At 51.0% G+C, this 25,934-nt stretch overlaps 4 protein-coding genes across 4 annotated transcripts; 3 read left to right on the top strand and 1 right to left on the bottom strand.

Moving 5' to 3' along the window:
* Positions 1-1,652: 1,652 nt before the first annotated feature.
* LOC134556890 (ADP-ribosylhydrolase ARH1-like) lies at positions 1,653-4,625 on the top strand. Its single transcript, XM_063409327.1, has 6 exons — positions 1,653-1,870; positions 2,581-2,679; positions 2,751-2,856; positions 3,400-3,479; positions 3,550-3,733; positions 4,246-4,625. The coding sequence occupies exons 1-6, from the start codon at positions 1,678-1,680 to the stop codon at positions 4,616-4,618; spliced, it is 1,035 nt and encodes a 344-aa protein (XP_063265397.1). The 5' UTR covers positions 1,653-1,677; the 3' UTR covers positions 4,619-4,625.
* Positions 4,626-5,929: 1,304 nt separating this feature from the next.
* Positions 5,930-9,095, top strand: CCDC61 (coiled-coil domain containing 61). Its single transcript, XM_063409022.1, has 14 exons — positions 5,930-6,007; positions 6,700-6,860; positions 6,942-7,024; positions 7,119-7,276; positions 7,349-7,477; positions 7,567-7,642; positions 7,724-7,806; positions 7,894-8,006; positions 8,102-8,180; positions 8,288-8,352; positions 8,444-8,522; positions 8,593-8,656; positions 8,748-8,814; positions 8,902-9,095. Exons 1-14 carry the CDS (start codon positions 5,988-5,990, stop codon positions 8,997-8,999), a joined length of 1,275 nt encoding a protein of 424 aa, XP_063265092.1. The 5' UTR covers positions 5,930-5,987; the 3' UTR covers positions 9,000-9,095.
* Positions 9,096-9,359: 264 nt separating this feature from the next.
* BLOC1S3 (biogenesis of lysosomal organelles complex 1 subunit 3) lies at positions 9,360-11,370 on the bottom strand. The gene is made up of 2 exons (XM_063409024.1): positions 11,272-11,370; positions 9,360-10,658 (listed from the first exon to the last, which is right to left on the bottom strand). The coding sequence occupies exons 1-2, from the start codon at positions 11,341-11,343 to the stop codon at positions 10,191-10,193; spliced, it is 540 nt and encodes a 179-aa protein (XP_063265094.1). The 5' UTR covers positions 11,344-11,370; the 3' UTR covers positions 9,360-10,190.
* A 144-nt stretch (positions 11,371-11,514) lies between these two features.
* Positions 11,515-25,892, top strand: DHRS7C (dehydrogenase/reductase 7C). Its single transcript, XM_063409023.1, has 7 exons — positions 11,515-15,267; positions 15,836-15,991; positions 18,647-18,759; positions 20,175-20,385; positions 20,670-20,762; positions 21,640-21,795; positions 22,279-25,892. The coding sequence occupies exons 2-7, from the start codon at positions 15,838-15,840 to the stop codon at positions 22,485-22,487; spliced, it is 936 nt and encodes a 311-aa protein (XP_063265093.1). The 5' UTR covers positions 11,515-15,267; positions 15,836-15,837; the 3' UTR covers positions 22,488-25,892.
* The last annotated feature ends 42 nt before the right edge of the window (positions 25,893-25,934 follow it).

Below are 25,934 nucleotides of genomic sequence, written 5' to 3'. Positions count from 1 at the left end.
GCCACAGCTCTGGGGCTCTCCAGCAGGATCTGCCAGCAGGCGCCTGCACCAAGCCTTGCTTGGGTGCAAACCGTGCCCGTCCAGAGAGAGCTGGGCAGATCCTCATGGCAGGACTACGGTCTCTGGAGCCAGATTGTAGAGATCACAAGCTCCTACCAGGCAGTGAGGAGGTCTGAGCACCCCAGAGATGCATGTCAGACAAATGCAGCCTGGATAATGCAGCAGCACAGCATCTGAAGCAAACAAAACCCCACCTGATTGGAATCAACAGGCAGAAAAGCCAAAGCCAGAATTAAAACCTCTTGTTGGCCTGTGGAGGACCAGATCTAAGTGTGTTTTGTCTCAAACATTCTGATTATTACAAAAGGAAAGGGCATTGAAGGAGACAGTCCTGCAGAGGCGGGCTAGCACTGTGCTGAGCCAAATTCCTGCTCTGCTTTGATATTCATGCTTCCTTTCCGTGCCCCTCCTGGTTTCACCTGTTATTCAGAATTCTGTTATTTCGTGATTATCAGCCTGGAGGTTATGATTCAAACACTAAACTTGCCTTCAGAACCAAACCCTGCCTGAGGTGGCAGTTTAATTCCGTAGAGTGTGACCAAGCAAGAAAGAACAGGGGTCTGGTTGTTTTTTTGGCTTTGTTTTGTGTTGTTTTAACTGGGAAAAGAGCCAAACCGCCTGAAAAGAAGGCTTTGGAGAGGAAAAACTCTGCTTGGAACTCACAAAAAGAGAAGTTGTGAACTGAAACATTTTTGGACACTAAAATGAGACTTTGTAGCCTAAAAGGAGCTGATAAAGAGGACAGAAAGAAGACCTTGTGAAGGAAACATGAGGTTTAGGATCATCCTAATGTAGATTTGTAGACCAGGCAGGATTTGTCTCCAATAAATTAGAGTTTGGACCCAAAAGATGAAGCCCTGTGCCCTAAAAAAAGCAACAGCTAATATAAGAGAGGTTGAGAGCACAAAAATTAGGATTTTGGCCCTAAAATGGAGGCTTTAGGTATGAAAAAATTAATAGGTGAGATGCTACAAATGACCTTGTGAACCCTGCAATGAAGGTGAACGTCTCTGGTCCCAAAAAGTGAAGACTTGGTGCTGACTAGAAGGCTTTAGGCACTCCAGTGGAAACCTTGAGTGGCAAAAGATGGCTTTGGACCCCCCAAAAAAAAGGTTTGAGTCTTAAAAAGAGAGTTTGGGGCCCTAAAAACTGAGCTTTGAAAACAGAAAGTTTGAACCCTGAAGTTAGGTTTTGTTGCCACGGTTTAAAACTTTGCCTCTAAAAAGAGATGCTCTTTTGGGCCCCTGGCGCCTCTCTTTCCCTCTGCCTCCCCCACGCAGGATGCCCCTGGAATCCCTCCCTGCTATCTCCCTGTGGCTGTGGGGGCAGCAGCCCTGTACCCCACATCCCCGGGCTGTGGGGGCAGCAGCCCTGTACCCCACATCCCCGGGCTGTGGGGGCAGCAGCCCTGTACCCCACATCCCCAGGGTGTTCTGGTCCCCTTAAGGGCCCCCAGCCAGCGCTGGCCCCATGCCCTGAGCCTGACAGGCATCCCCAGCTGCTCCACCATGGAGGAGACGTGAGTGCACCACAATCCCAGGGGCTTCCCCCGCCGCTGGCACCCCCTGAACCCTCTGTGCCCGCAGGGTGCCCTCGGTGGAAAGCTACGAGGCTGCCATGGTGCTGAGCGGGGTGGGCGACGCGCTGGGCTACCGGGGGGGCCGCTGGGAGTACTGCACCTCGGGCCCCCAGATCCACGCCGAGCTGGCCCAGCTGGGGGGGCTGGCAGCCATCAGCCTGGAGCCCCCCGAGTGGCCCGTCAGCGATGACACCGTCCTGCACCTTGCCACCGCCGAGGGGCTGGCCACAGGTGAGGGGACTCTGTGACACCCCACTGGCCCTGGTGTTGGGGTGCCTGTTGTACCCCAGGCTGGCACTGGAGGGGGGTGTCCTCGGTATGTCCCCAAGGGGGTGGGGGGTCCCCATTCTGCTCCTTGGGCTGCGTGTTTGTGTCAGGGGGTGCGGCTGGGTATCCCCCTACAGGCTGGGATGTGTCAGGGAGGTCCCATCACAGCCCTGACTCAAACTGGAGGATTGCTGAGAGGAAATTAGGGGGGGCCTTGTCCAGCTCTGGAGGGGGCTTTGGGGCATCTTCATTCCACTCCCTCACACCTTTAAGGGGTTTCCAGGGAGGCTTGGGGAGATGTGTATGCTCGTTTCCTCTGGGTGGGCGTGGCGTGGGGACTGTGAGTCTGTGTCTGTGTGTTCTTCTTCATTTATGTGCCCTTTCCTCCCATACTGGGTGCTGGAGACGGGGACATTTCCCCCTCCCACTTTGGGAACCTGGCAGGGTACCCCTTTCTCACTCAGCTTGCAGTGCTCAGGAGGATTCCCCATTTCTCCACAAAACTTGACCTGCTTCCCCTCCAGTTTTGGGGGTCTGTAGGGCAGTGTTCCCTTTCCCCACATTTTTGGGGGTGGTGCAATGGGGGTCTTCTTCTCCCCTTTCACTTTTGGGGGTGCATGGGGTCTCTCCCTGCCATCCTGGGTAACTTAGGTAGATCTTCCTGCCCTGCACAGGCCTGGAGGGGGAACCCCTCCTGCAGGAGCTGGCTCGCCGCTATGTGGCCGCCATGGGGGACATGGAGGGACGCAAGCCCGGACCCAGCAGCATCCTAGGTGAGCAGGGCCCGAGGGTCCGGGGGGAGGCAGGGGGGCTCAGGGAGCCTCACAGCCCCGTGTCCTGCCAGGCACCTCCCAGCTGCGGCCAGGGGAGCCCGAGGGCTATCGCATCCCCTTCAACCCCCGCGGCACCGGCTGCGGGGCCGCCATGCGCAGCCTGGCCATCGGCCTCAGGTGGGCACGGGGACACTGTGGGACACCCGGGGACACCTGGGGACACCCGGGGACACCTGGGGACAGGGACGTAGCTATCAGAGCTAGGGGGATGGGGACAGGGATGTGGGGCTGTCAGAATGGGTGGAATGGGGGAGACAGGGACACGGGGATGGACAGAGGGGACATGGGAAGGGGATAAGGGAGTGTCAGAGCTGGGGGCGTGAGGACATTGAAGGGATGGGAGTGGCGTAAGAAGGACAGGAGGATGTCAGAGGGAGAGGAATGGGGACATGGGGTGGGGACATGGGGTTGGTGGAGCTGAAGAGGATAAGGTCCAAGGCTTGGGGACATGTGGTGCTGGAGCTGGGAGGCTGGGGACAGAGAACATGGGGACAGCAATAGGGAAGAGGGACACAGGTCACAGAGCAGCTGAGAGTGGGACATGGAAGTGACAGGGCTAGGGGAGAGGGCACAGCAGGGACAATGGTGCTGGTATGGGAATGGGGATGAGGCTGGAAATACAGGAGCAGGGGAGTGGGGGCTGGTCTGCTGCCAGTGCAGGTACCCGCACGCCTGGGAGCTGCCGACCCTGATCCGGGTGAGCATCGAGAGTGGGCGCATGACCCACCACCACCCCACTGGTGAGCACCAGACTGGCAGGGGAGGGCAGGAGGGGATAGCAGAACCCCCCTAACGCCCCTGTCCCCACAGGGTACCTCGGAGCACTGGCGGTGGCCCTCTTTGGGGCCCTGGGGGCTCGGGGTGAACCCCCAGAGCGCTGGGGAGCTGAGCTGCTGCGAGTCCTGCCCCTGGCATGGGAATACGTGGAGGGCACCGGGGTGGCCGTGGAGGACAATGCTGCTGCCTGGCCATTCTTTGGGGAGGCGTGGCACCGGTGAGGGGGCACTGTGAGGGTTCTGGGGGGACACTGGGAGCACAGGGTGGGGCTAGGAAGGATACTGAGAAGGGCTCAGGGGTCCATTAGTGCCACTGGTGCCAGCCAGGCTCTCTGCCAGTCCCGGCAGTGCATCGCAGTGGTGTCACTGGTGCCACTGCTGACCCCAGTGCCCAGTCTGTCCACAGGGCTGGCAGTGCCCATCCTGTCCCTGCTGCACCCAGAGTCCCTCATGTCTCTGCCAGAGATGCCATCCTCAGGAACTGTGACCTGTGTCCCTAGCGTTCCTGGGGCAATGGGTTTTCTTGGTGTGTGGGTGGGTGTCCCCACTGCATCCAATGCCTTGATATCCCCCAGGTTTCCTCATTGTCCCCAGTGTCCCCACAGCTATCTGCTGGAGAGCCACAGCCCAGTGACCCCCAGTGTCACTGGTTACCCCATTATCTGGTGACACCAATGTCCCCAGTAACCTCAGTGTCCCCAATAACCTCAGTGTCCCCACGTCTCTGCAGGTACCTGGACTCCCGCGGGCTCCTGGAAGGGCGCGGCCCGCCGCGGGTGCCGTCCCTGCCATCCCCGGCCGAGCGGGACACGGAGTACCTCGGCTGGGCACTGGAGGGGTGGCCAGGGCGCAGCGGCCACGACGCGCCCATGGTGGCCCTGGAGGCGCTGCTGGCAGCTGGCGGCAGCTGGGACGAGCTGTGTGGCAGGGCGGTGCTGCACGGCGGGGACAGCGATTCCACGGGCACCATCGCTGCCGGCTGCTGGGGGCTGCGGGGCGGGCTGGCCGCCGTCCCGCCGGGGCTGCACGCCCGCCTGGAGCACCGCGGGCGGCTCAGCGACGCTGCCCGCCGGCTCCACGCCCTGGCATGGGGGGCACGGTGAGTGACCCTCGCTGTCCCTCTCCGCGGAGAGCTCCCAGGGCACAGCAGAGACCATCGAGAGGAACGACCGATTGTCTTTACAAACCAGCTGCTAGATAAAACTGGCGCTGAGAGATAAAAGAAACAACGGGAAGGATTCCACTGATTGATGAATGGAAGGTATTTGCCTTTGCAAGCAAACTGTACGTTTGTTGATAAATGAAATTGGATATTGAAAGATGAAAGAAACAATGGGGAAAACACACAAATTCACTAAGAATTAAAAATGAGAAGGGGGGTTATACATTAAAGGGGAATCTTAGGTTTTAAGAGAATCTTAGGCATTCCAGGAAGTCTGTACCTCCCAAGTACCTCCAGCCAATGGGGAAAGAGAAAGGGAAATTAGGATGAACAGGAGGCTTCATCCTCAAAAAATCTGAGACACCACAGGGGAAATGCCCCATGACATAAAGAGAGATCTTTATTAGAATAAAGTAAAAGATCAAAGACTCATTTAGAGGGCCCGGAGTGTCATTTTGAAGGCCCCAGGTTTGATCTGGGGTACTCACAATGCCATCAGTGTCACCCACTGCACAGACCCATGGACACAGTCCTGCCTGAGAAGGGCTGCTGGAACTCCAGGGGCAGGTCAGGGGTGTGCTGAGGGTGCTCTGTTTGCTCTCCTACCCCACATTTTGTGGGGACCGACCTCCTGCAAGGTTCTGAGGGAGGATCTGGAGCCTTGGAGCTGCCGCTTCCATTTCAGGGGGAAACCTTGTCCTCCAGTGGAGTCCTGCGGCCTCTAGGGGCGTCCTCCAGATTTCCCCCAGTCTCTCACTGGTTAATAAAAAGAGGTTCGAGGTTCAGTTGCTCTGCAATCTGTCGGTGCCCTTCTCCACTGCCTCCAGCTCTGTTCTCCTCCCACATCCAGCCCGAACCTCTTTCCCCAGGCCCAGTAACCCGCCCGGTTCCGGGTCCCACATCCCAGCGGGACGCGGCCATGATCGATAGTGGGCGGGGCCTCAGGAAGCACGGGAAGGGGCGGGGCCTGCCACTGCAGGCGTGGCTCCCCTCATCCCCGAAAATGAGTGACGGCTACATTAACCAATGGAACAGTGGAACTGGGAGGCGGGCTCTGCCTGACAACCAATGGCAGCAGGAGACAGGCGGGCAGCGCAGAGTGACTAATGACTTGAGATGACGGGCGGCTCCGACAGCCAATGAGCAACGGAATGATGTGCGGCCAGCCAATGAGGCAGGGGGGGTGTGGTGCTGCCAACCAATTAGTTGGGGCGGGGTGTGGTACGGCCAGCCAATGAGGTGGGGTGGGCGGGGCGGGACGGCGCGCGGCTGAGGCGCCGGGGATCGCGGCGGGCGGTGAGCCTCCTCCGATGCGGCAGGGTCGCTCCCGGTATCTGTCGCCTGAGCATAACCGCGGGTCCGGGCCACCCTCAGTTCCCTTCCCTCGGTAGCCCCAGAACAGGCCCCCGAAGCCCTGGGATCCCCGCTGCTCCCCAGGCAGCAGGCCCAAGCCCATGGCTCTCCCCTTGTTCCTCCTCTGTATTCTCTCCACCCCTTCAAACTGAGCCCGCCCCCAGCAGAGCCCAAGTCAACAAAAGCTCTAAGGCCCTTCCTGGTCACCACTCGTGGTGTTGTGGCCTCCCATCCGTATCCCGTCAGTGCCCATCAATTCTGCTACCGCTGTGCACTCACCAGCCCAGAACCCACCGCAGCTCGCCTGTCCCGAGCCCTGCAACTGCCCCTTCCGCGTCCCGGGGGTGCCCTCGGTGCTCCGGGGTGCCCGCGGTACTCCGAGGTTCCCTCGGTACTCCCGGGGGTGCCCTCAGTACTCCTGGGGTGCCCTCGGTACTCTTGGGTGTCCTCGGTACTCCCGGGTTCCCTCGGTACTCCCGGGTGCCCTCGGTACTCTCAGGTGCCCTCGGTGCTCCGGGGTTCCTCGGTACTCCGGGGTGCCCTCGGTACTCCGGGGTTCCCTCGGTACTCCTGGGGTCCCTCGGTGCTCCGGGGTGCCCTCGGTACTCCGGGGTGTCCTCGGTACTCCGGGGTTCCTCGGTACTCCGGGGTGCCCGTGTCTGCCCGCAGAGCCCCTCGCTCCATGGGGGAGCCGCGTTACCTGCAGGCCGAGTGCACCTTCCGGCCCGGGGCGCACACGGTGCGGGTGACCGTGGCCCGCTCCACGCTGCGGGTGGAGGTGGAGGCTCACGGCACCGCCGACCTGTGGAGGGGCGAGTTCGATGCCGCCTGTGAGTGTCGGAGGGAGCCTGGGGGTGCTGAGGGGATCTCCCACTACAGCCACTGATCGAAATGCCACCCCCTTCTCGCAGTCATCGAGGACCTGACGCGCAAAACGGGGAATTTCAAGCAGTTTGGCATTTTCTGCAGCATGCTGGAGTCGGCTCTGACGCAGGTGTGGCCGTGCTGCTCCCCCACATGGCGTTTTGGGGGTACCTGAGGTGAGGTGTGTGTCCCACTGAGCCCTCCTGCTTTTAAACTTTCTACAGAGTAGTGACTCTGTCAGCCTGGAGCTCCTCACCTACACCGACCTGGAGACCCTGCACAGCCGCAAAGTGGGGGCAGTCACCCGGCCTCCCCCTTCCACCTCATCCCCCCTCAACAGCAAGCGCTACCTCATCCTCGTCTACTCCGTGGAGTTCGACAGGTGACAGGGGACGCCAGGCAGGGGTCACAGGGGAGTGACTCCAGCCTCACCTCCCCACGTGCTCCCCTCTAGGATCCATTACCCGCTGCCACTGCCCTACGCGGGGCGGCCGGACCTCGTGGCCCTGGTGCGGGAGCTGCAGGAGCAGCTGGCACAGCTCCGGGCCCGGCGCCTGGAGGAGACCCAACGCCTGCGGGACGCGTGAGTGGCGCCGGTGACATCCGGAAGGGTTTGGGGGTCCCTGTCTCACAGGAAGGAACCCCCAGACCACCCCCTGCCATCTCCCCCAGGCTGTGGCAGGCGCTGGAGGAGAAGCGGGCAGCAGAGGCCCGGCACCAGCGCGAGTACCGGCAGCTGGCTGCAGAGGTGGGCTGGGAGGGGTGGGAGCTGCCCATGGTAGGGACAAGGGCTGCCAGATGCACAGTGAACCTTTTCTCCCCCTCACAGCTGACCCAGGCAAAGTCGTCAGAGCAGAGGCTGCAGCTGCGGGTGAAGAACCTGACTGCTGAACTGGCCTCCTACAGGAGGGGGTGAGGCTGGGGTGAACCCTGCAGAAGGACCTTTGTGACCATGGGGTGTCGCCCTGTCCCCCCTGATGGTACTGGTCCTTTTGGCAGCCGCCAGAAATCTGCCAGCCCGGCCCCATGCCCCCAGGAGCAACGCTCAGCGTCCCTGGAGAGCCACAGGAGCAGCCGGGGCCGCCCCTCGCCGAAGTCCCTGTCACCTGCAGGTATGGGACACTTGGGGACACACACCCAGGAGTGGAGACAGGACATGGCTCACTCCCTCCTCACCCTGACCCCCTCCTCTGCTTCCCCCTGCCAGGCTCCCGTCAGCCACGCTTCGACCCCACTGCCTATGTCAGGGCCCGCCAGCGCCGGCAGAAGGAAGCTGAGCTCAGAAAGTAAGCAGTGGTGACTGAGCTTGTCACCATCCCTCCCTGGTACTTGGGGGGTCTCCTCCCTCCTTCAGCCCCGTGTTCCCCCTTACCACCATCTCCCTTGGGTGCAGCCAGCGGCATGGAGTGGCCTCTGGCAGCACCAGCCCAGCGAGGAGCCACAGGCGCAGCTCGTCTGGTGAGTAGGGAACATGAAGAGCGCTGGGGGTGCACCCACAGCCTGCTGGGGCTCCTTCCTTAACTGCCCCCATCCCCATTTCTCCCTGCAGCTGAAAGCTCCCGGAGCTGGCGCCTGGGAGGGAGCCCTGGCAGCAAAGCCAGTGAGCGCCCCGAGCCCGTGCCCTGCAGGTAATGCTGGGGCTGGGCAGGATGCTTGGGCATCCCTTCTAGCACCCTTTAACCCCTTCACCTTGGGCAGGGACAGGAGAGTGACCCGTACACGGAGACCCCTGAGCACCTCATCCTTCAATGGTCCCTCTATGGTGAGTGGCTGTCCCTTTGGGGTTCCCCCATTCCTCCATCCCAAAGCAGGGTGACCAGGAGCTCACTGGTGACCCCCAACCTCCCCCCCAGGTGCCTCGCCCAGCTGCCAGCCACAAGCTGCCAGTGTGCAGGACTGGTGGCAAGCGCTCTGGTAAAGGTGAGGCCCCTCTGAGCCCCTAGATGTTTGAGGGATACTCCAATCCAGGCCTTTGTTAACCCTTTTTTCCTGCCCTGGCCTCCCCAGAGAACCGCTCCAAGGAGCCCTCAGCTGAACTGGCGGAGATCGATGCCCGGCTGCAGGCTCTGCAGGAGTACATGGACAGCCTGAACACCTGCATGTGACCCCCTCCAGGACACACACCCTCTCCCAGTGTCCTCTGGGGGTGACAGTGGTGGTGTGGTACAAGTGTCCCCCAAATAAACCCTTGTGTGGCCCCAGAGTGTGTCCTTCTTGGGATGGGAGCAGGGGCAGTGTGCCCTGGGAGGGACACAGTGCTGGGAGCACCAGGGACATCACAAGAGGGTGACAGTACCAGTCCCTGGGGAATGAGATACAGCCCAGGCCACCAGTCTTGTCCCCTGGGCTATCAGCGAACTCAAAGGCCACTGCAATGTGGCACCATACCCATGTCACCCTACTCTGTCCCTGTCCCCCCTGCTGTAACACTACTGTCCTCAGAGCACTGGCCAAGCTCCCCACTATGGCTGTGACACACCACGGCTTTATTCAGTTCCATGTCACATAAAACAGTGGCAGTTGGGGCCAGTGGTGACAAGCCAGCACCAGGCTGCAGTTCAGGGATGGTGACCCCTGGCCAGGGGCCCAGCAGTGATGTCACCAGAGCATGCAGGTCCTGTGGCACCAGGCCTCTGTGCCAAAGCCACTGTTCGGTGTCACTGTGGCTGCAGTGGTGACAATGCCACCATGGTGAAACAGCCTTCAGGGTCAGCATGGGGTGCTGCAAACAGGACTGGATGCCACCACACCTCCAGCCTGGGCAGGATGCTGCACTGATGACGCTGCTGGTGATGACCCTGCCCTGGCACATGCGGTGCCGGCGATGCCGAGGACAGCAGTGATGCTGGCAGCTGTCCACAGGTGTCTGCCAGGTGTTGGTGCCACCGCTGGTGACAGCCGTGGAGGGGATGGTGAACAGTCAGAGCTGGCCGCGGATGTCGGGCAGGAGGTGGCAGGCTGTGCCGGTCAGAGCTGGCCGCGGATGTCGGGCAGGAGGTGGCAGGCTGTGCCGCTCAGAGCTGCCCGCGGATGTCGGGCAGGAGGTGGCAGGCTGTGCCGCTCAGAGCTGCCCGCGGATGTCGGGCAGGAGGTGGCAGGCTGTGCCGCTCAGAGCTGCCCGCGGATGTCGGGCAGGAGGTGGCAGGCTGTGCCGCTCAGAGCTGCCCGCGGATGTCGGGCAGGAGGTGGCAGGCTGTGCCGCTCAGAGCTGCCCGCGGATGTCGGGCAGGAGGTGGCAGGCTGTGCCGCTCAGAGCTGCCCGCGGATGTCGGGCAGGAGGTGGCAGGCTGTGCCGGTCAGAGCTGCCCGCGGATGTCGGGCAGGAGGTGGCAGGCTGTGACGATGTCGATGGTGTCGGCCACGGCGCGCAGATCGCGGCGGGCCAGGCGCAGGCAGTGGGCGGCAGCGGCGGCGGTCACCTGCGCCCGGCCCAGGGCTCCCCCCAGCCCGCCCAGGCTCCGGGCGGCGCTGCCGTAGCTCTGCCGAAGGGCGCTGCCCACCGCCCCCCGCAGCCGCCCCGTCCCCTCCAGCAGCCGCTGCTGCAGCAGCGAGGGGCCGGCCCCCCAAACGGCCGCCGGCTCCTCCGCCAGCACCGGCGGCGTCTTCGGCCTCGGCTCCTCCTCCTCCTCCTCTTCGGTCTCGGAGGCTTCGCCCGGCACCTTCAGCCCTGCTCCGGGGGTCTCCGCTGTTGTCGCCACCAGCAGCTCTGGCTCCGAGTCGCTCTCGGAGGCTTCGCCCGGCACCACCCGGGGGGCGGCCATGACCTGGAGGGGGACACGGGCAGCGTCAGGAGGGCAGCACCCGGGGCGGGGCGATCCGGGCTCATCCCTGCGGAATCTCCCCCATCCCCCTGTGCTCAGACCGCTCTAACCCGCGCGGACCCCCAGCGATCCCGGGGGCTCCCGCAGCCCCACGGCCGCGGCAGTAACCCCCGAACCCACTCCGGGGTCCCCTCGATCCCAACACTGCGGTCTCAAATTCCCACACCGGGGTCCCCCCGATCCCCACCCTGGGTTCCCCCGTTCCCCACCCGGGGTCCCCCCGATCCCCGCCCCGCTGTCCCTCCCGTTCCCCACCCTGGGTTCCCCCGTTCCCCACCCGGGGTCCCCCGATCCCCGCCCTGGGTTCCCCCGATCCCCACCCTGGGTTCCCCCGTTCCCCACCCTGGGTTCCCCCGATCCCCACCCTGGGTTCCCCCGTTCCCCACCCTGGGTTCCCCCGTTCCCCACCCTGGGTTCCCCCGATCCCCACCCTGGGTTCCCCCGTTCCCCACCCGGGGTCCCCTCGCCCCGCTGTCCCTCCCGATCCCCACCCTGGGTTCCCCCGTTCCCCGCCCTGGGTCTCCGATCCCGCTCCCCGTCCCGGGCCCGCCCGCACCTCCTGCCCGCGGCGCCGCGGGTCACATGACGCGCTGCCCACGTGACCGCCCGGAAGTGCCGCGCTCAGCATGGCGGGCGGGGGCTGCCGCGGGTTTGAGTGGAGAACTGATGGCTGAGATACCCGGGAAACTGTCCCGAAACACGCGGCAGCCGACCGGAGCTGATGGCTGGTAGAGGCCGCTTCAGTGCCCGCTGTGTGAGGAACCCAGCAGGGCTGCAGGGATTTGTAAGCTGAGAAGAGCCCACGGCAGTGGGAGGCGACCCGAGCCCGCCAGCGGCTGCACTGAGGGCCAGCGCTGTGTGACCAGTCCGGTGGCCTTCAGTGACGGGGGCCCTGACCAATGCCACCCGCCTGGGCTGCTGTGACTCCTCTGGCACGGTCCCACATGGCATCGTCACCTCCGAACTGGGCCAGGCAGGGCCTCCGGGAACCCACAGGGGCCGTGAGGCCTGCAGGGCACCGAGGCTGCAGAGATCTGGGGGGATCTGGGGCTCTGGGGCACGGTGCAGAGCCCCCTCATATCTATAAGGCCCCTTGTATCGTATAAGAATCAGAACCAGGACTGGGACCAGGGTCCAGACCAGAACCATCTTTAGGACTAGGAGCAGCACCATGGAGGTAAACATAGACCAGGACTAAGACTGGGACAACAGCTGGGACCAGAACCAGAACCAGGACAGGATAACAGCTGGGACTGGGACAGAGACCACAGGACACCACAGTCAGGACCAACACAGAGAACACATCCAGACCCAGCACTGGGGCTGGGAACAAGGCCAGGACCAGACCCAGGAGAGGCACCAAGAATGATTGTGGACCAGGCCCACTTGGGGAGGCTTTCTGTGCTGGAAGGGCATGGCTCTGGTGATGTGCCACGTCTGGGGGTTGTGCATCAGCTCAGCCTGGTGTGGATGTGCAGGAGAACATCCCCCAGCTGCTGCTGCACCTGCACCCAGGGGCACCTCTCTGGCACCCAGCCCTGGGCTCCCAGTGTTATAAATGACAATATAATTTCACATTTATGTATCAGCTTTGGCAGGCTGTTATTAATCACAAGTATTTTGATATGGTACAATTTATAAGTCCTTCTAACTGCTGGTTAAAATAATCTTATCAGTTTAAGTACAGCTTATATAAATAGTGTTGTGATGAATTTATTGTAGGCCTTAGCAAAATATGGGATGTTAAAAATGCCTTTAGCTCAAGGAGTGGTGCAAAAACAATTAGTTCCATCCTGTTGTTTTTCTAACCTCTCCAAGAAATAAGTGACAAGAACCAGATCACCAAGAAAATAATTAGGAGAAGACTTTATTGACTCTTTGTTATCAGGGAGTGTGAAACCACAGGATGAAGCCACAAGAAGAAATACAGTATATTGACCTAAGCTACAGGATGCCATGCAGACAAGTCAGGGGTTAAAACCAAACAAAAGAGTTCCTGTAACATCAAAACAAACAATGAATAATGCATAAACTCATGAATATGTATGTACCCCAGTAATGTAACAGTATCTAGAGAACATTGTTCTAAAACTGACTGTGTGGTTTTTTCAGCCAGTAGCCAGAAACACCCCAGTGCTGGACATTGTCCATTTTTATCCCCTTATTAAATCTTTTAAAATTCTAAAAACTAAACTTTGTTTTTCACACCAGGCACCCCAAATCCCACAGCAGCCTCACCTCGTGAGCCCCTAACTAACAGCACCCTGCATCCCCCCAGCCCAGCACCTTTAGCCCTGCCCCACAAAGAAATCATCAAGGAACATCCATCCCATGCCATGTGCAGCACTTCTGAACAATGTGAAGTGTCAGTAACGCAGATTTTTTTTGCAAGTGCACGCTGATGCTCTCAAACAGCCACCTGGGTTGAGGACTACAAGGAGATAAGCCCTGGATCTCCATCAGGTTTCAGATTTGGACACACACTGTTCACCTCTGGCCTCATCTGGGGCAGTTCCTGGAGCTCAGGATTTGGAGACTTTCAGAGCCAGCTGAGGGAGGGAGAAAACCTCACTTCTGTTCAAGTTCCTCTGTAGATAATTTACCCTTTTTATGGGAGCTGCCCTCTAGAACAATTTTAAAATATCCTTGTTCCTCTGGTGTTCCCAATAATGCTCTGAAGGTGGCAGTGCATAATGCATTTCTCTGGTATTTCACTAGACTGAGATTTCTGTGCTTCACAAGATTTGGCTGTTTTGTCACTGTATATCTGTATTTTCCCAGATTACTGTGGCAGTTTTCCTTTAAAATTTTTCATTATAATAATGGACATGATAGCATTTTATCTTTACAGTCTTACACACTGTGGGCTATCTAGTTCTTTCAATTGACTTTTTCCTGGTCTTGCTTTTTTTACATTTCTTATACCTTTATTCTGCTTCATTTGGAAACAAATCACTTGGAACTCATATAAGTCCTCAATCTCTAGTGTGTGCTTTTTTTTTTTTTCTTTCTTTTTTTTTTTTAATGTTTCAACTTTCCAGGAAAAATGTTTCCAGAACCCTGAATGAATTAAACAAACAACACATCATGTTCCATAAAAGGAACAAACTGGCTCAGCTGCTGATAGGGAACTGCTCATTTGTTTATTAAAGCTGATGCTTTAAAAGTAAGAGAAGATAGCTGGGGCTTTAGGAATGATGGAAAATTGGATTTCCTCTCTGTTGCTGCAGGTGGCCTGGCATGACTCAATGTTTTTACATTCACTTGCAGAAACTGATTTACATTACAGGACACTGTGGCCATTTTGCATTGAAAAGCAGATATTTACTCCTGTCTGTCACCCATGGCTGTTTTAGCTAGAAATGCATGCAGTGTTTCACACGTTGACACATTATAGAATTGTGTGGTTTGGAAATCTTAAACCGTGGGCTCTTTGGCAGGCAACCTCAGCTTTCAGTTTCAGCTCTGTGTGCTGCACTGACTCCCTGTTGGAACCCTGGGCTCTGAGAATTCCAGATTTTCTGTGCTGCCAGGCACTGACCCCCAAGCAAACACTGCATTGACCTGAGGCTGTGGAGAAGGCTCCCAAAATTGAGTGAGAGCACTGGGATTGTGGGTGTGGAGTTTGAAAAGAAGTGTGTAACATCACAGGGTGGAAAACTAAGGTTTTAGAATATAGTAATATATATAAAGCAAGGTGGGGGTTTAGGGTGGAGGCTGAGTCCTTCTTTTTCACCTTCTTCATGGGTCTGGGTGGTATTTTGTAATTGGGTAGAAAAGTCTGCATTGCAGGCCATGGGTGGTTGGGTATTGGGTTAAAAGTAAAAATAACTTAGGTGTCATTTCTTAATTGGACAGTTTGTACTTAAAAGGCCTTGTAGATAGGGAGATACGGCTCCATTTTTAGTTTGTTAGCTTGAATTGCTGTAGAACTCACGGGTTTTGGGACTGTACTATAGATAAGAATTAATAAACATCTGAGTCCAAACACGAAATAAAGTCTCGAGCATTTAATCCCAGCTCCGGCAAAAAGAAGATAAAAAAGCAACAACTCCCCAGCCAGCCTGCTCAGAGACCTTTCGCTGACACATTCATACATCACTCCTGTTGCTGAACAGGGATTATTCCAAGAGGCAACTTCTTTGTGCTTGGTTTTGAAGGCCTATTATGGCATTTACACAAATATTTTGATGTGTAAAATCACTTGGAGACAAAGCACAAGAAACTGAGACATCATCAGCAACTGGAAGGGAACACGAGGCAGAAGCAGAGGTGTTTCTTTGTACAGGTGGATTGATACTGTGCTGAGCTTTTCTGTGCCTGCCCAGCCTGCTGGGGTGGATAGCTCAGGCATGCAGATCACACTGGGCAGGCTAAATTTACTCTGGCAGTGCCTCTGTCACCAGGCCATACATAGCCACCCTCATTCAGGGCAAGCAGCTCCACAAATGCTCTGGGAAAGTGCTAAAGGATCTGAATTAAACCCTTCATGCAAAGGTTTGCAAAAATACAATAGAATGCTCTGTCTGTATCTGGAGTCCTCATAGCCATGGTAAGTGATGATTGTATTTTCTCTGTCTTTTGCAACAGAAAAGATTTCTGTTGTGAGTTTTATCTGAAATTTGGATTAAAAGCTTTTTCCTCTGTTTTCTAATAATAGCAGTGTAATTAAAAGTTCAGTGTTTATCTGATGTTTTGCCTCAAGGCATAATAGGATATACATACATTTATACATATATATATTTATTATGGTCTTGCCAAAATACAGTAACTTTGCATAAAAGGAATCCAATTTTGCCTAGACCATACAAAAATGAGAAAAAACAGACAAAGAAATAATATTACCCTGTTTATTAAAAACCAACATTACACCATTGACTGGAAAAGAACCTTTCTACTACTTCAAGTTGCTGCTTTGGCATGCTGACCACTGGATTTTCTAGATAAGAAAACAATGGGTTTTAGATGGGAATAACTGAAAAATAATGAGTGTGTATGTGATTACTGTAGGAATAACTGAAAAATCATGAATGTGTACTGTGATTACTGTAGGAATGATTAAAAAATTAGAGTGTGTATAGTGACTGCTCTACTCTCATGTGGTCTTTTGTTTCCCACAGCCATGGGTATCCTTTCTGTACTTGCTCTACCATTGCTTCTCTTAGGGATCAGTGGAATTATTTATATTTACCAGTCAGTCAGGTGGCTGCTGTCCAAGTCAGCGGTGCAGAACAAGGTAGTGGTGATCACGGATGCCATCTCTGGACTAGGCAAGGGTGAGTTGTCTCATTTCTTCTCAGTGTCAGAGAACAGAAGCAGCCAGAGGGGGACCCTCTGCGTGATAAACATGTACATGTTGCCTTGGATGTATTCAGAACTGGCTGGATGAAGCAGAAGTTAATAAATATATTTATAAACAAAACCTATGATTTTTAAGTGCATATTTTTAGCCTCAGCCACGGGAACTATTGGTAAACCAGCAGGAGCTGCGGAGCTTTGTATTTATTTATTTCAGTAGAACGAGAGATTTTACAAGAAACACTGAGGACTATTTTTAGCGTGTTGCTACTGTAAGATCTCATTACACAGGCTGTCAGTGCAGGGTAGCTGCACAAACAGGTGTCACCTTACCCTTTACATGCTCCTTTTCAGCCCCTGGAGACTTCAGCAGCTCCTGCTTCTTGTGAACAGCAATGCTCACCCCTCTGTCCCCGTGTGCAGCTCTTCCCTCTCCATCACCCCAATTACATCCCTTGAAGGCTTCCAGGGCTGCCTAGCAGAGGACAAGGAAGGTGGTACCCAGAACAGAGGCTAGACAGAGTTAAAATAATAAAGTGGGTGTTTATTAAAGGCCTTCAACAGATGCACTTTGGGCAGTCAGAAGCCTCCCAGAGGCTACACCCATGGTCATGAATTTTTCAGACAATTATAAGTGTGGTCCATTTACATAGCAGGGGTTAATCTTCCAATTACAGCTCCAGGTAATAAAGTCGTATTCCCCCAGTTTGCTTCCCCCAGTTTGCTCCCACTTCACTTTTGTTTATGCTTTTCAGTGCCTGAGGCTGCAGGGTGTCTTTGAGTTCCAGGCCCAGAGGAATTGTTCTGTCTGACCAAAATGTGAAGATAACACTTTACATGGAGTTCAGAGTTAGGCACTAATGCAGTACAGGATCTGAAAAATAGAAAAGCAAAACTCTTAAGGCATCAAGGGTATGTAAGAATTTATCTATTTAAACAGCTGATGGCCTGGGTTGCCAGCCACTTAGCATCTCTAGTCCAGAGGAGGTCACAAAGATGAGCCAGCTTTCTCCAGCACTGCATGACCCCTGGGAAATATTTTCCTAACATCAGTTTCCTTATTAGCATTTCTACTTCTTTTTTCTTTTTTCATTTTTACTTTTTTTCCCCCTATGGCTAGCTGTTACCTGTCTCTTGAGGCTGGAAAGGCAATTGTTTATGTGTGGTGCTCCCACACTCGTTTTTATGTAGATGAAAAATGAGGTCACTCCAAGCTCTTTTATTTTATTATCCTAAATATACCTGTGACCAGTATCCCATAGGCTGACACCAGGATGTTATTTGCAGGCTTGAATGACTCCAAATAATGCAAAATCAACTTTCCACTCAAGCATATGTGATGGCCATTCATTCAAAGCTTTAAAATACCAGCTGTGTGGCCAGCTGCTGTGGATGTGGGCTCTAAGGAAACAGCCAAATTCTTTTCCTACATGCCAGAATTTCTGGACTAAAGGCGACATTCATCAAAGTTAAAAAAGAGAAACAAATCTATGATGATTGAAGATGTTTTCAGTGGTTTGTGGTTGTTATTGAAACCTAGTTCCTGTTTCTTCTGAGTGCTGTAACTCAGAAAAGTGCAGGGAAGTTCTAGAGGAGAACATCATTGGTTTTCCTTTTTCACCTTTATTGCTGTTCATATAGAAGATTTTTTCTCTTTTTTTTTTTACAAGATTTCCTTGACTGTTGTTTATAGGGAAAATACTGCTATAATTGTTCTGGCATTAAATTAAAAATCCTTCTATGCTGGGAAAAAAAAGAAAATAAAATAGAGGGCATTCATAAAATTACTGGTGTAAATAAAGGAAAAGATTGCTTAAATAAAAGCTTCCAGCTGCACAGGTTTGCAAAACTACAAGGGTGGGTCCATTAAGACTTCCATACAGATATTAAGAGTCTAACATGGTAATTTAAGACATTTATAATGGGTAGATTAGCCTGGATTTCCTGTGGGTATTGAAATATGAAGGAAATTTGTTTCTTGGGGGACAGCAACCCGTTCAGCAAAGGCCACAGCAGCTGAGACAAACCAAACAGGCTGGCAAGGCATTGGGAGACCACGCTCCTTTTGTTCCCATGCTGATTAAGCATGTGCCTGCCCCAGAGATTTAATTAGGAACCAAACAGGAGGGCTCCAAGGCTGAGAGCTTTTTCAAAGAATGACCCAATCAGGAGGAATAACTCTTGATTTTCAGTCATACGAGCACAAAAAACCAACCCACTGCCAATTGACCCTCTGGCTGCACCCAGAGCAGACCTCAGGTTTGGGGCACATCATCAGCTGCACCTTCAGGTCTATCTGCAAGAATTTATTCTGAGAAAAATAAAAGCAGGCATCCATTAACTGACATATTTATTTCCTTAATTACTTTTTTATTAAATCCCATTACTGAACAATGCCATTGTGCTGTACCATTAACTATGCATTATCCTATTACATTAAACTTAATTTATGTCTCACCTATGTACTATCACAAGTCAATGCTTTCTTTTTTGCTCATATTATTTCAAAATTAATGAATTGTAAAGCATAGATTCAACACTCTTAGCAAAACCAGCACCCCATTTCCAGCAAAATAAACAAAATCAATTTGCCACTATTGTAATTATTATTTTTTTATGTATTTCTCTCCTAGAATGTTCTCGTGTGTTTCATGCAGGAGGAGCAAGGCTTGTGTTGTGTGGCAGGACATGGGAAAAGTTGGAAGCTTTGTATGATGCCTTAATTAGTGTGACAGACCCCAGCACGGTAGGTATTCCCAGCCTGGGATAAACCTTGCTCAGGTGTTGGGGTGTGAATGCCCCTGGGCCAAATCCACACAGGCCCAGGAGTGCCCAGAAATGGGAGTATTGAATTGGAACCTTCAAAAAAAACTAAAACACATAAATCTACACAGACATGAGGTAGAAATGCAAGTTTAGTAAGAGAAGCCCTAAAGCCTAGTTTAAAGTTCAAATAGCATTGCATTTTTTGTTTTTTTCCCAGTTTTGTTCTGGAATCAACCAAATACAAGGCACTAAATTATTTTGTTTGCGTTCAGCTCTGCAAATTTGAATCTCTTTTGATTCTCTCAAAAATTCTCTTCTACATTCCTCCCTAAGAATAGGAGGATGGGGACTATTTTCTTCTTGCCCCACTGCAACTACAAATTCAATGGCTCTGTGCTTTGTTTGGGATTCTAAATCATGACACAGGGCATGCCACGTTTCTGCCAATAGAGCTCTACAATGCCAACCATTCCCACTTTTCACACTGACAAAACCCTCAAGGTTCACAGTTCTTGCACGTGGGACAAGAGATGTCTCCCATCAGCTCCACTGAGGGACAGAAGGCAATTTTAGATCCAGTAAATCAATGTACAATAAACGTGATTTGCCATCAGTGCTGGCTTTGGTCACCCAGGTAATGACAGCAGACACAGAGACAGAGAAAGAAAACACCTCTGAAGGTCTTTAGAGCGTGATGCCAAAATCCTGCTCTCTGGAGCTGATCCTGTAAAACATCTCAGTGCTCCTGTGTTCTGAACAAGGCACCCAGCTAGAAATCCTCAGCAGAGGAATTTGCCTGATAATTTAGATGAGAGGGATCCATATGCTTCATTTAATGACAGGAAATGCCATCAGCTTTTCACAGGATTAGTGTGCTCAAGGAGTGGGAGATAGGTCTAAAGATCAAATTAATTTTGAGCTTCACTATCTGGGGAAAAAAGTCCCAGGTGGAAGGGATTTGGAATAAAAACAGAATACTGGCATGGACATGCAGGACTGCCCCAAAGAGCTCCAGCTCTTTGGCAGGTGTTTCTTGAGGCTCATGGCAGTGATTCCCTTCTGTGACCAACACACAGTTGGCTCCTTCCAGGGCACAGGTGTTCCCAAAGCCACCACATAAATTTTTGCAGTCATTGCTCATCAGACCTACAAATATTTGTGTATTTTTTTTGCAGTGGGCCTCATTCGTCTGCATAAATAACCACAAAAGTGGTGTCTTCATGTTAGCTCGCACAGATTCAACTAGGAAAAAGTATTAAGTATGACTAAGGGTTCTGCATCATGTTGTCTAGGTAATCCAGTAAGGGGAATAAAATCCAAACAGAAATAGAAATGGAAATGGAAATAGAGTTTGTACATAAGAAGTGCCGTTGAAATGAGTCTCTTGCTCATCAGACATATGCACCAAAGCTGATACTTCTGGACATCACAGACATCAGCTGCATTCGAGATGTAGCCAAGGAAATCCTGAACTGCTATGGCTGTGTGGATATCCTGATCAACAATGCCAGTATGAAGGTGAAGGGAGCAGTGCAGAGCATTTCACTGGAACTTGATAAAAAGATAATGGATGCCAACTATTTTGGACCTATAACATTAACCAAAGGTATTTTAATTTTTTCTTTCTTTTTTTTTTTTTTTTTTGCTGTTACAACTTAAAGCACATTGACAATTAAATGGGTTAATACTGCAACCAACTCTGCATGTAGAATTCAGGTGAAGCCTAGGAGACAATTTCCAGCTATTGGATTTTGTGATACTTTTACTTGCATTATTGAGACAACCTTCATTGAGTTTGTGCCATTTACACTTCAGCTGTCTCTCCTTTTTCACTAAATACACTCAGCTCTTTTACTTATGAGTCTCTTTCTTCTATTTCTCTTTTTGCAGCCATTCTTCCTAACATGATCTCAAGAAGAACTGGCCAAATTGTTCTCATTAATAGCATCCAAGGGAAAATAGGAATTCCATTTCGTGCAGCTTGTAAGTTATACATTGCAAAAACATAAATTCTAATGCATAAGTTGTGAGGAGTCCATGACAATCATCATAGGTTTTTAAAACTGCTAATTAACATCCAAATTTGGTATTATACAGTATTAGGCTGATTTATTTTTAATTGGAATTCAATTAGAAATACTTAAAATGCTACATTTGGAATGTAACTGGTGCCTAGGGGACTTGAGAATAGGATGATAGAAAAATGTGACAGCAAATTTTAAATATAGATATCAAAACATATATTGTATAATTAAAGTCTATATCTGATCTATACTTGTGCATATAGATAGAAACCTTCATGAAAAATAGTGTGTAAATATAAAATATGAGTAGATAAGAGCTACTCCTTTGTGAAGCAATAATGTATTTAGGTGGGGGTGTTTAAAAGGAGATGTAGGAATTGCTTTCTGCTTGGCTTTCCAGAAAATTTTTGAGGTCTTTCATCCAGAACTCCCAAAGAATAGAGGCTGTTCTGAATTGTGATGAGAGGTTTATGGATGTGTTACAAACTGCAGGAGCAGAAGGTGTTAGGGCTCCTCTCAGGGACAGTTCCATCCACCAAAGACATTTCTGAACTGTGGAGATAACAGAATTGTTATTTGCTAACCCAGGATGGGCTGTTTCTGACTGGGAAATGCAGACACGTGCTGTTTGACACGTCCAAGAGACTGCATGCACAATTGTCCAGTGCAGATAATTTCTTTCTGCTTGTTTTGAATATGTCATATGATAATTTTACTGGGTGAAATAGCTCTTTTGTGTTTTGGTTAATCATCCCATGCTAATTTTCCCAAACATTGGTGCTTCGTTACCCATGCAATCCTTTATCTCAAGATGCATATGTGCTTTCTCCTTTCAGATGCTGCTTCCAAACATGCTGCTGTAGGCTTCTTTGATTGTCTTAGAGCTGAAATGGAAGAATTTGATATTTCTGTCAGCACTGTGAGTCCAACCTTCATCTGCTCATACCATCGCCAGCCAGCACCAGGCAACTGGGAGGCATCTATTTGGAAATGTAAGTTTGGGTGGATGAAGATGAGGCTCATAAAGCAGGAGGGAGGCTTTTCCAGGGGAAAAAAAAAGAAAAATGATGGAAATGGTAGAAAGGATGAACAGGCATGAGGAGCAAAAGAAAAGAGATGTTGGAGAGGTGATATTAGCCTGGTGAAAAGAGAAGGAGCGTGGAATGAGGCAATGTTATGTGAGAAAATAAATACATCAGGGCATCACGAATGGAGGGGGAGGAGAGCATGAAAGGTCCTAAGGGACAATTCCCCACTGCACTCAGGTTGCTCCTTCTCTTAGGGACTTTCCCTCAATTGTAAAAAGATCTTGGCCACATACTGATGAGGAGAATGGAGTGGGGAGGGGATTGGAAGTGCACAGAAATAAAACTGTTTTGCCTGATTCCCTAGTTGTGTATCTTCTCAACAGCATTCCCTCAGACTATCTGCCTGCTTGTCTACCTGTCTGTATCTCTCACTCCTCTCTCATTTAGTCTTTTTCAGGAAGGTGTCCTACGGTGTGCACCCTGTGGAGGTGGCAGAGGAGGTCCTGGCCACAGTGAGCAGGAAGAAGCAGGAGGTGCTCATGGCCAACCCCATCCCCAGAGCAGCAGTGTACATCAGGACATTCTTCCCCGAGCTGTTTTTTGCCATTGTTGCCTCAGGGATTAGGGAAAAGCTGAAGACAGAAGAGGAAAATTGATTTTGTTCTTTTTTTTTCCTTGCTTTTGACCTGGGAAAAAAAAAAGGTTTCTGTTTTGAATATCAGTGACTGGTGCTGTTTGCTATGTGTAGAATAACACTACATCACTGACACACACACTCATTTATAAAGCTTCTACTCTTCTGTTTTAGGGATTATGACCACGTGCCATTGGAACCAAACAAATCCCATTGCTCATTTAACTTCCAGCACCAGCTCACTTACATACCTCACTCATCAGCAGAATCACCAAACATGAATTCTGAGGGCAAAGGCATGTGTGTCATCTTGCAGGGACAGGAACCTTCTCCTGTGTCTCTCACTGAGTTGCTTTGGCTTCAAGAAATCTGACTCAGGGAGGTGTTCACCCCTGGGATGAGGGGGTCAGTTCCTGCAGCACCTCTGGGGCTCCATCTGGTTTCTGTTGTGGCACTGGGGTTTTGTTGTAGTGTAAGTGCCTTAACTGGGAAGTCAAACCATCACTTGTTCAAAATGTTCTCTGTCCTCAGCAGAATTCTGTTCCTTCAAACCTCAGCAGAGCTGTACTCCTTCAGAAAAATCACAGCACTTGCTGTGATCTCAGCTGTGTTTGTTTCTGTACCTCAGCAACAGCCAAGCCCTCCACATTTCCATAAGAGCAAGATGTAGAATAAGCATAATTTAATCAGAAAAGGATCAGGCAAACAGGACATCCCAGCTAAACATTAGTTAATGTTGTTTGTGTCTGCCCCTGGATCCCTGGAAGTGTCCAAGGCCAGGCTGGACAGGGCTTGGAGCACCCTGGGACAGTGGAAATTGTCCCTGCCCATGGCAGGGGCTTGGAATGACTTAGATGCTCTTTAAGGTCCCTTCCAACCCAAACTATTCTGTGACTTCTATGATTTCTATTATTGTCCTTCTTTGCTGTAAAAACAAGTGGGTTATATGTTAAAATAAGCTGAAAATTCCTTCTGCTTCATTTTGCGCTTTCTAGAGATCAGCAGAAATTCCTCACACAATTTCACTTCAAAACAGTGAGCATCCAAGGAGCTAAAGCAGAAGGCAGTGAGAGTGAAAGAGGTAAAACAACACCTGTGTCCTATCAAGAAAGCTTTAAAAAACAGATGGATTTCTATCTAGAAAGCAGAAGAAAGTTGTATCTTAATGATTTTCAAATTCCTAAAAGGCAGAGAAGGTAGGACTGAACTGTTCCCCATTTCTGCTGGAGCAGGACAATGTGCTAAAATTACTGCAAGGGAGATTTACAGGGACAGCACTTCCTACTAAGAATAGTTAAGCACAAAGGATAAATTGCCACAGAAATTTTCAAATGCCTGTCTTCGGAAGCTTTAGAGAAGAGATTAATGAAACATCTGTAAAAAAGCAATGTAGCTTTAGTTTATCCTGCCTAGAATAAAGGAAGGATTAGATGACCTTTTAAATGGGTCACACTTTTCTCTAATTCAGTGGCTTTTTCTCATCTTGAAGATGAGGTTTCTTCACTGCTATTTCAGCTGCAATATTTTTTCCCTCTGGGGAAATCTGTTATTTAATCTGAAGTTTTGTATTTCATTTGTTGATCTCTGCTTCACTCACCTGTGGATATGTGTTGCACACAAAAATATTATGATAAGAAAAAGAAATATTAAGATGAGTTCAGGAGAGCAGGAATTGCATGCCAGAGGTGCCTATGTCTCTCATTACCTTCCAGTGCTAACCTGGACTGCTGGAGATCTGTGTACTTGTGCCACAGGTCTCTGAGATTTACTGAGATGCCATATTCATCAAAATTGACTTGATCTAATGAATCAGAATAAGAATGCTGCTGGTGTTTTTCCTCTGCTTTCAAATAATGTGGTCTCAGGACTTACTGGGTGTCAAAAGTTAAAATAAGGGCCGGAATATGAAATTGTGGCTTACAAGTAGGGATAAGGAATCTTGCATTTTATCAGGTGAGTTTATTTACCAGCTGTCCAACAGAAGACATACAGCTTCTTGAATGGACTTGTAGGCATCAACCAAGTATGGTCCTGGATGAGGCGGAAATTCTTCTGTGACACCCAGGAACAACATGAGATGGGTAAAGATCTATTGTAAAAAGAGCTAGGGTTGACCAAAAGCAGAAAGTCAGATGGAATCAGGAATGATTCCTCTGTCAGTGAAGGTGTTAGAAATATATCCATCACAAAGAAATGAGTGAAACAAGGGAAAGGAATCAAGATCTTGTGTTTTGGTCAAGGGATTGAGACTGCTCCTAACAGAGTGGGCACCAAACTCTCCAGCAACTGCTTTGTTCCCCTGCTGAACTGAAGGTGGCAGTTTCAGAGCACCGGCAAGGATAAAGACAAAATTTTCTAAAGATTAAAGAGAAAATCTTACTGCTATCTGCAGCCACCTAGTAGGACGGTGTAGGGAATATGGAGCCAGATTCTTCTCAAATATGAACAGCAGAAGGAAAAAAGGTAATGGACATGAACATAAGACATTCTGATTTGATATTAGGAAACAGTTTTTATACAATTGCAGCAGTGAACATTGGGACGGGTTGCCAATGGGGAAAGGAAACCTCACTTCTTGAATATATTCAATACACACACAAAAACTCTCCTTCAGTGGTTTTATTCTGGCTTAATGATGCTTCTCTGTTATCAGCACCACCTTATCACTGGCCATAACCTGACCTGTTACGGATCCTGCTGGCAAAACGAGCTCAAACTGTATTTATTGCCTGAATAAAGATACACAGGGATTTTTCCAAAGCCCAGAGCTGCTCAGGACACTGGGCAAGACCTCTGCCACCCAGAGTTCACCAGTGTGTTTCCCAAGGGGCTCAATAACAGGAGTATTCACCCAACAATGAAGAAAAGCTGGTGTCCAACAGAGCAGGCACATGGCTCAGTTCCATGAGGAAGCTCCATGTTGATCCTCAGAGTGGATCCTCATGTTTCTCATCTGTGATGATTGCAATCATTTCCACCTCCCCATCTTTAATGTGATTATATAGATTCTTCATGTATAAATGTATAAATCAAATTTTGGTTCTTTCCGACTCTGTTGCCAGAATGATTCCTGCAGAATTCCATAGGTGCTGTATTTTTCAGATTTCACAACCACGTGTTTTCAGATTTCAGTTTGCCTTCTCATGAATCTTCCAGATTTCAGTTCGCCTTCTTATTTTAAGGAAGTGTCTACACTGAAAGCCTGTTCCCTTTGCCAGCCTTCCTTTCACAGCAAATCCACTGTGCTTATAGTGAAACTCTTGAACTGAGGTCCACAGATATTCTTGGAAAGACTTTATCTTTCATAACAAAAACTTATTCAAACCATGCACCACGTGCCTTACTTGCTGCCCCTCTTTGGGGTTTTGGTTTTAGGATGGGATTTTTTGCAGTCTTTTAATAAAGGATCAGGGTGGAGCGATGCTCCAAAATTCTAATGAACTCACATACTCTCTATCACCATTAGACA

This window comes from Prinia subflava, chromosome 12 (genome assembly GCF_021018805.1).
Source record: "Prinia subflava isolate CZ2003 ecotype Zambia chromosome 12, Cam_Psub_1.2, whole genome shotgun sequence".
Lineage (NCBI taxonomy): Eukaryota > Metazoa > Chordata > Aves > Passeriformes > Cisticolidae > Prinia > Prinia subflava.
The sequence above is the reverse complement of the archived record's forward strand: the minus strand, read 5'-3'. Positions and strand labels throughout refer to the sequence as shown.

Coding starts and splice junctions, on each gene's coding strand:
- DHRS7C (XM_063409023.1), top strand. CDS start 15,838: ATGGGTATCCTTTCTGTACTTGCTCTACCATTGCTTCTCTTAGGGATC. Junction 20,386..20,669: donor ACCTATAACATTAACCAAAG/GTATTTTAATTT, acceptor CTCTTTTTGCAG/CCATTCTTCCTAACATGATC. Junction 20,763..21,639: donor AATTCCATTTCGTGCAGCTT/GTAAGTTATACA, acceptor TTCTCCTTTCAG/ATGCTGCTTCCAAACATGCT.
- CCDC61 (XM_063409022.1), top strand. CDS start 5,988: ATGCGGCAGGGTCGCTCCCG. Junction 6,861..6,941: donor GGGCGAGTTCGATGCCGCCT/GTGAGTGTCGGA, acceptor CCCTTCTCGCAG/TCATCGAGGACCTGACGCGC. Junction 7,807..7,893: donor CTGGCCTCCTACAGGAGGGG/GTGAGGCTGGGG, acceptor TCCTTTTGGCAG/CCGCCAGAAATCTGCCAGCC.
- LOC134556890 (XM_063409327.1), top strand. CDS start 1,678: ATGGTGCTGAGCGGGGTGGGCGACGCGCTGGGCTACCGGGGGGGCCGC. Junction 2,857..3,399: donor AGCCTGGCCATCGGCCTCAG/GTGGGCACGGGG, acceptor CTGCCAGTGCAG/GTACCCGCACGCCTGGGAGC. Junction 3,480..3,549: donor GACCCACCACCACCCCACTG/GTGAGCACCAGA, acceptor CTGTCCCCACAG/GGTACCTCGGAGCACTGGCG.
- BLOC1S3 (XM_063409024.1), bottom strand. CDS start 11,343: ATGCTGAGCGCGGCACTTCCGGGCGGTCACGTGGGCAGCGCGTCATGT. Junction 10,659..11,271: donor CGCGGCGCCGCGGGCAGGAG/GTGCGGGCGGGC, acceptor GTCCCCCTCCAG/GTCATGGCCGCCCCCCGGGT.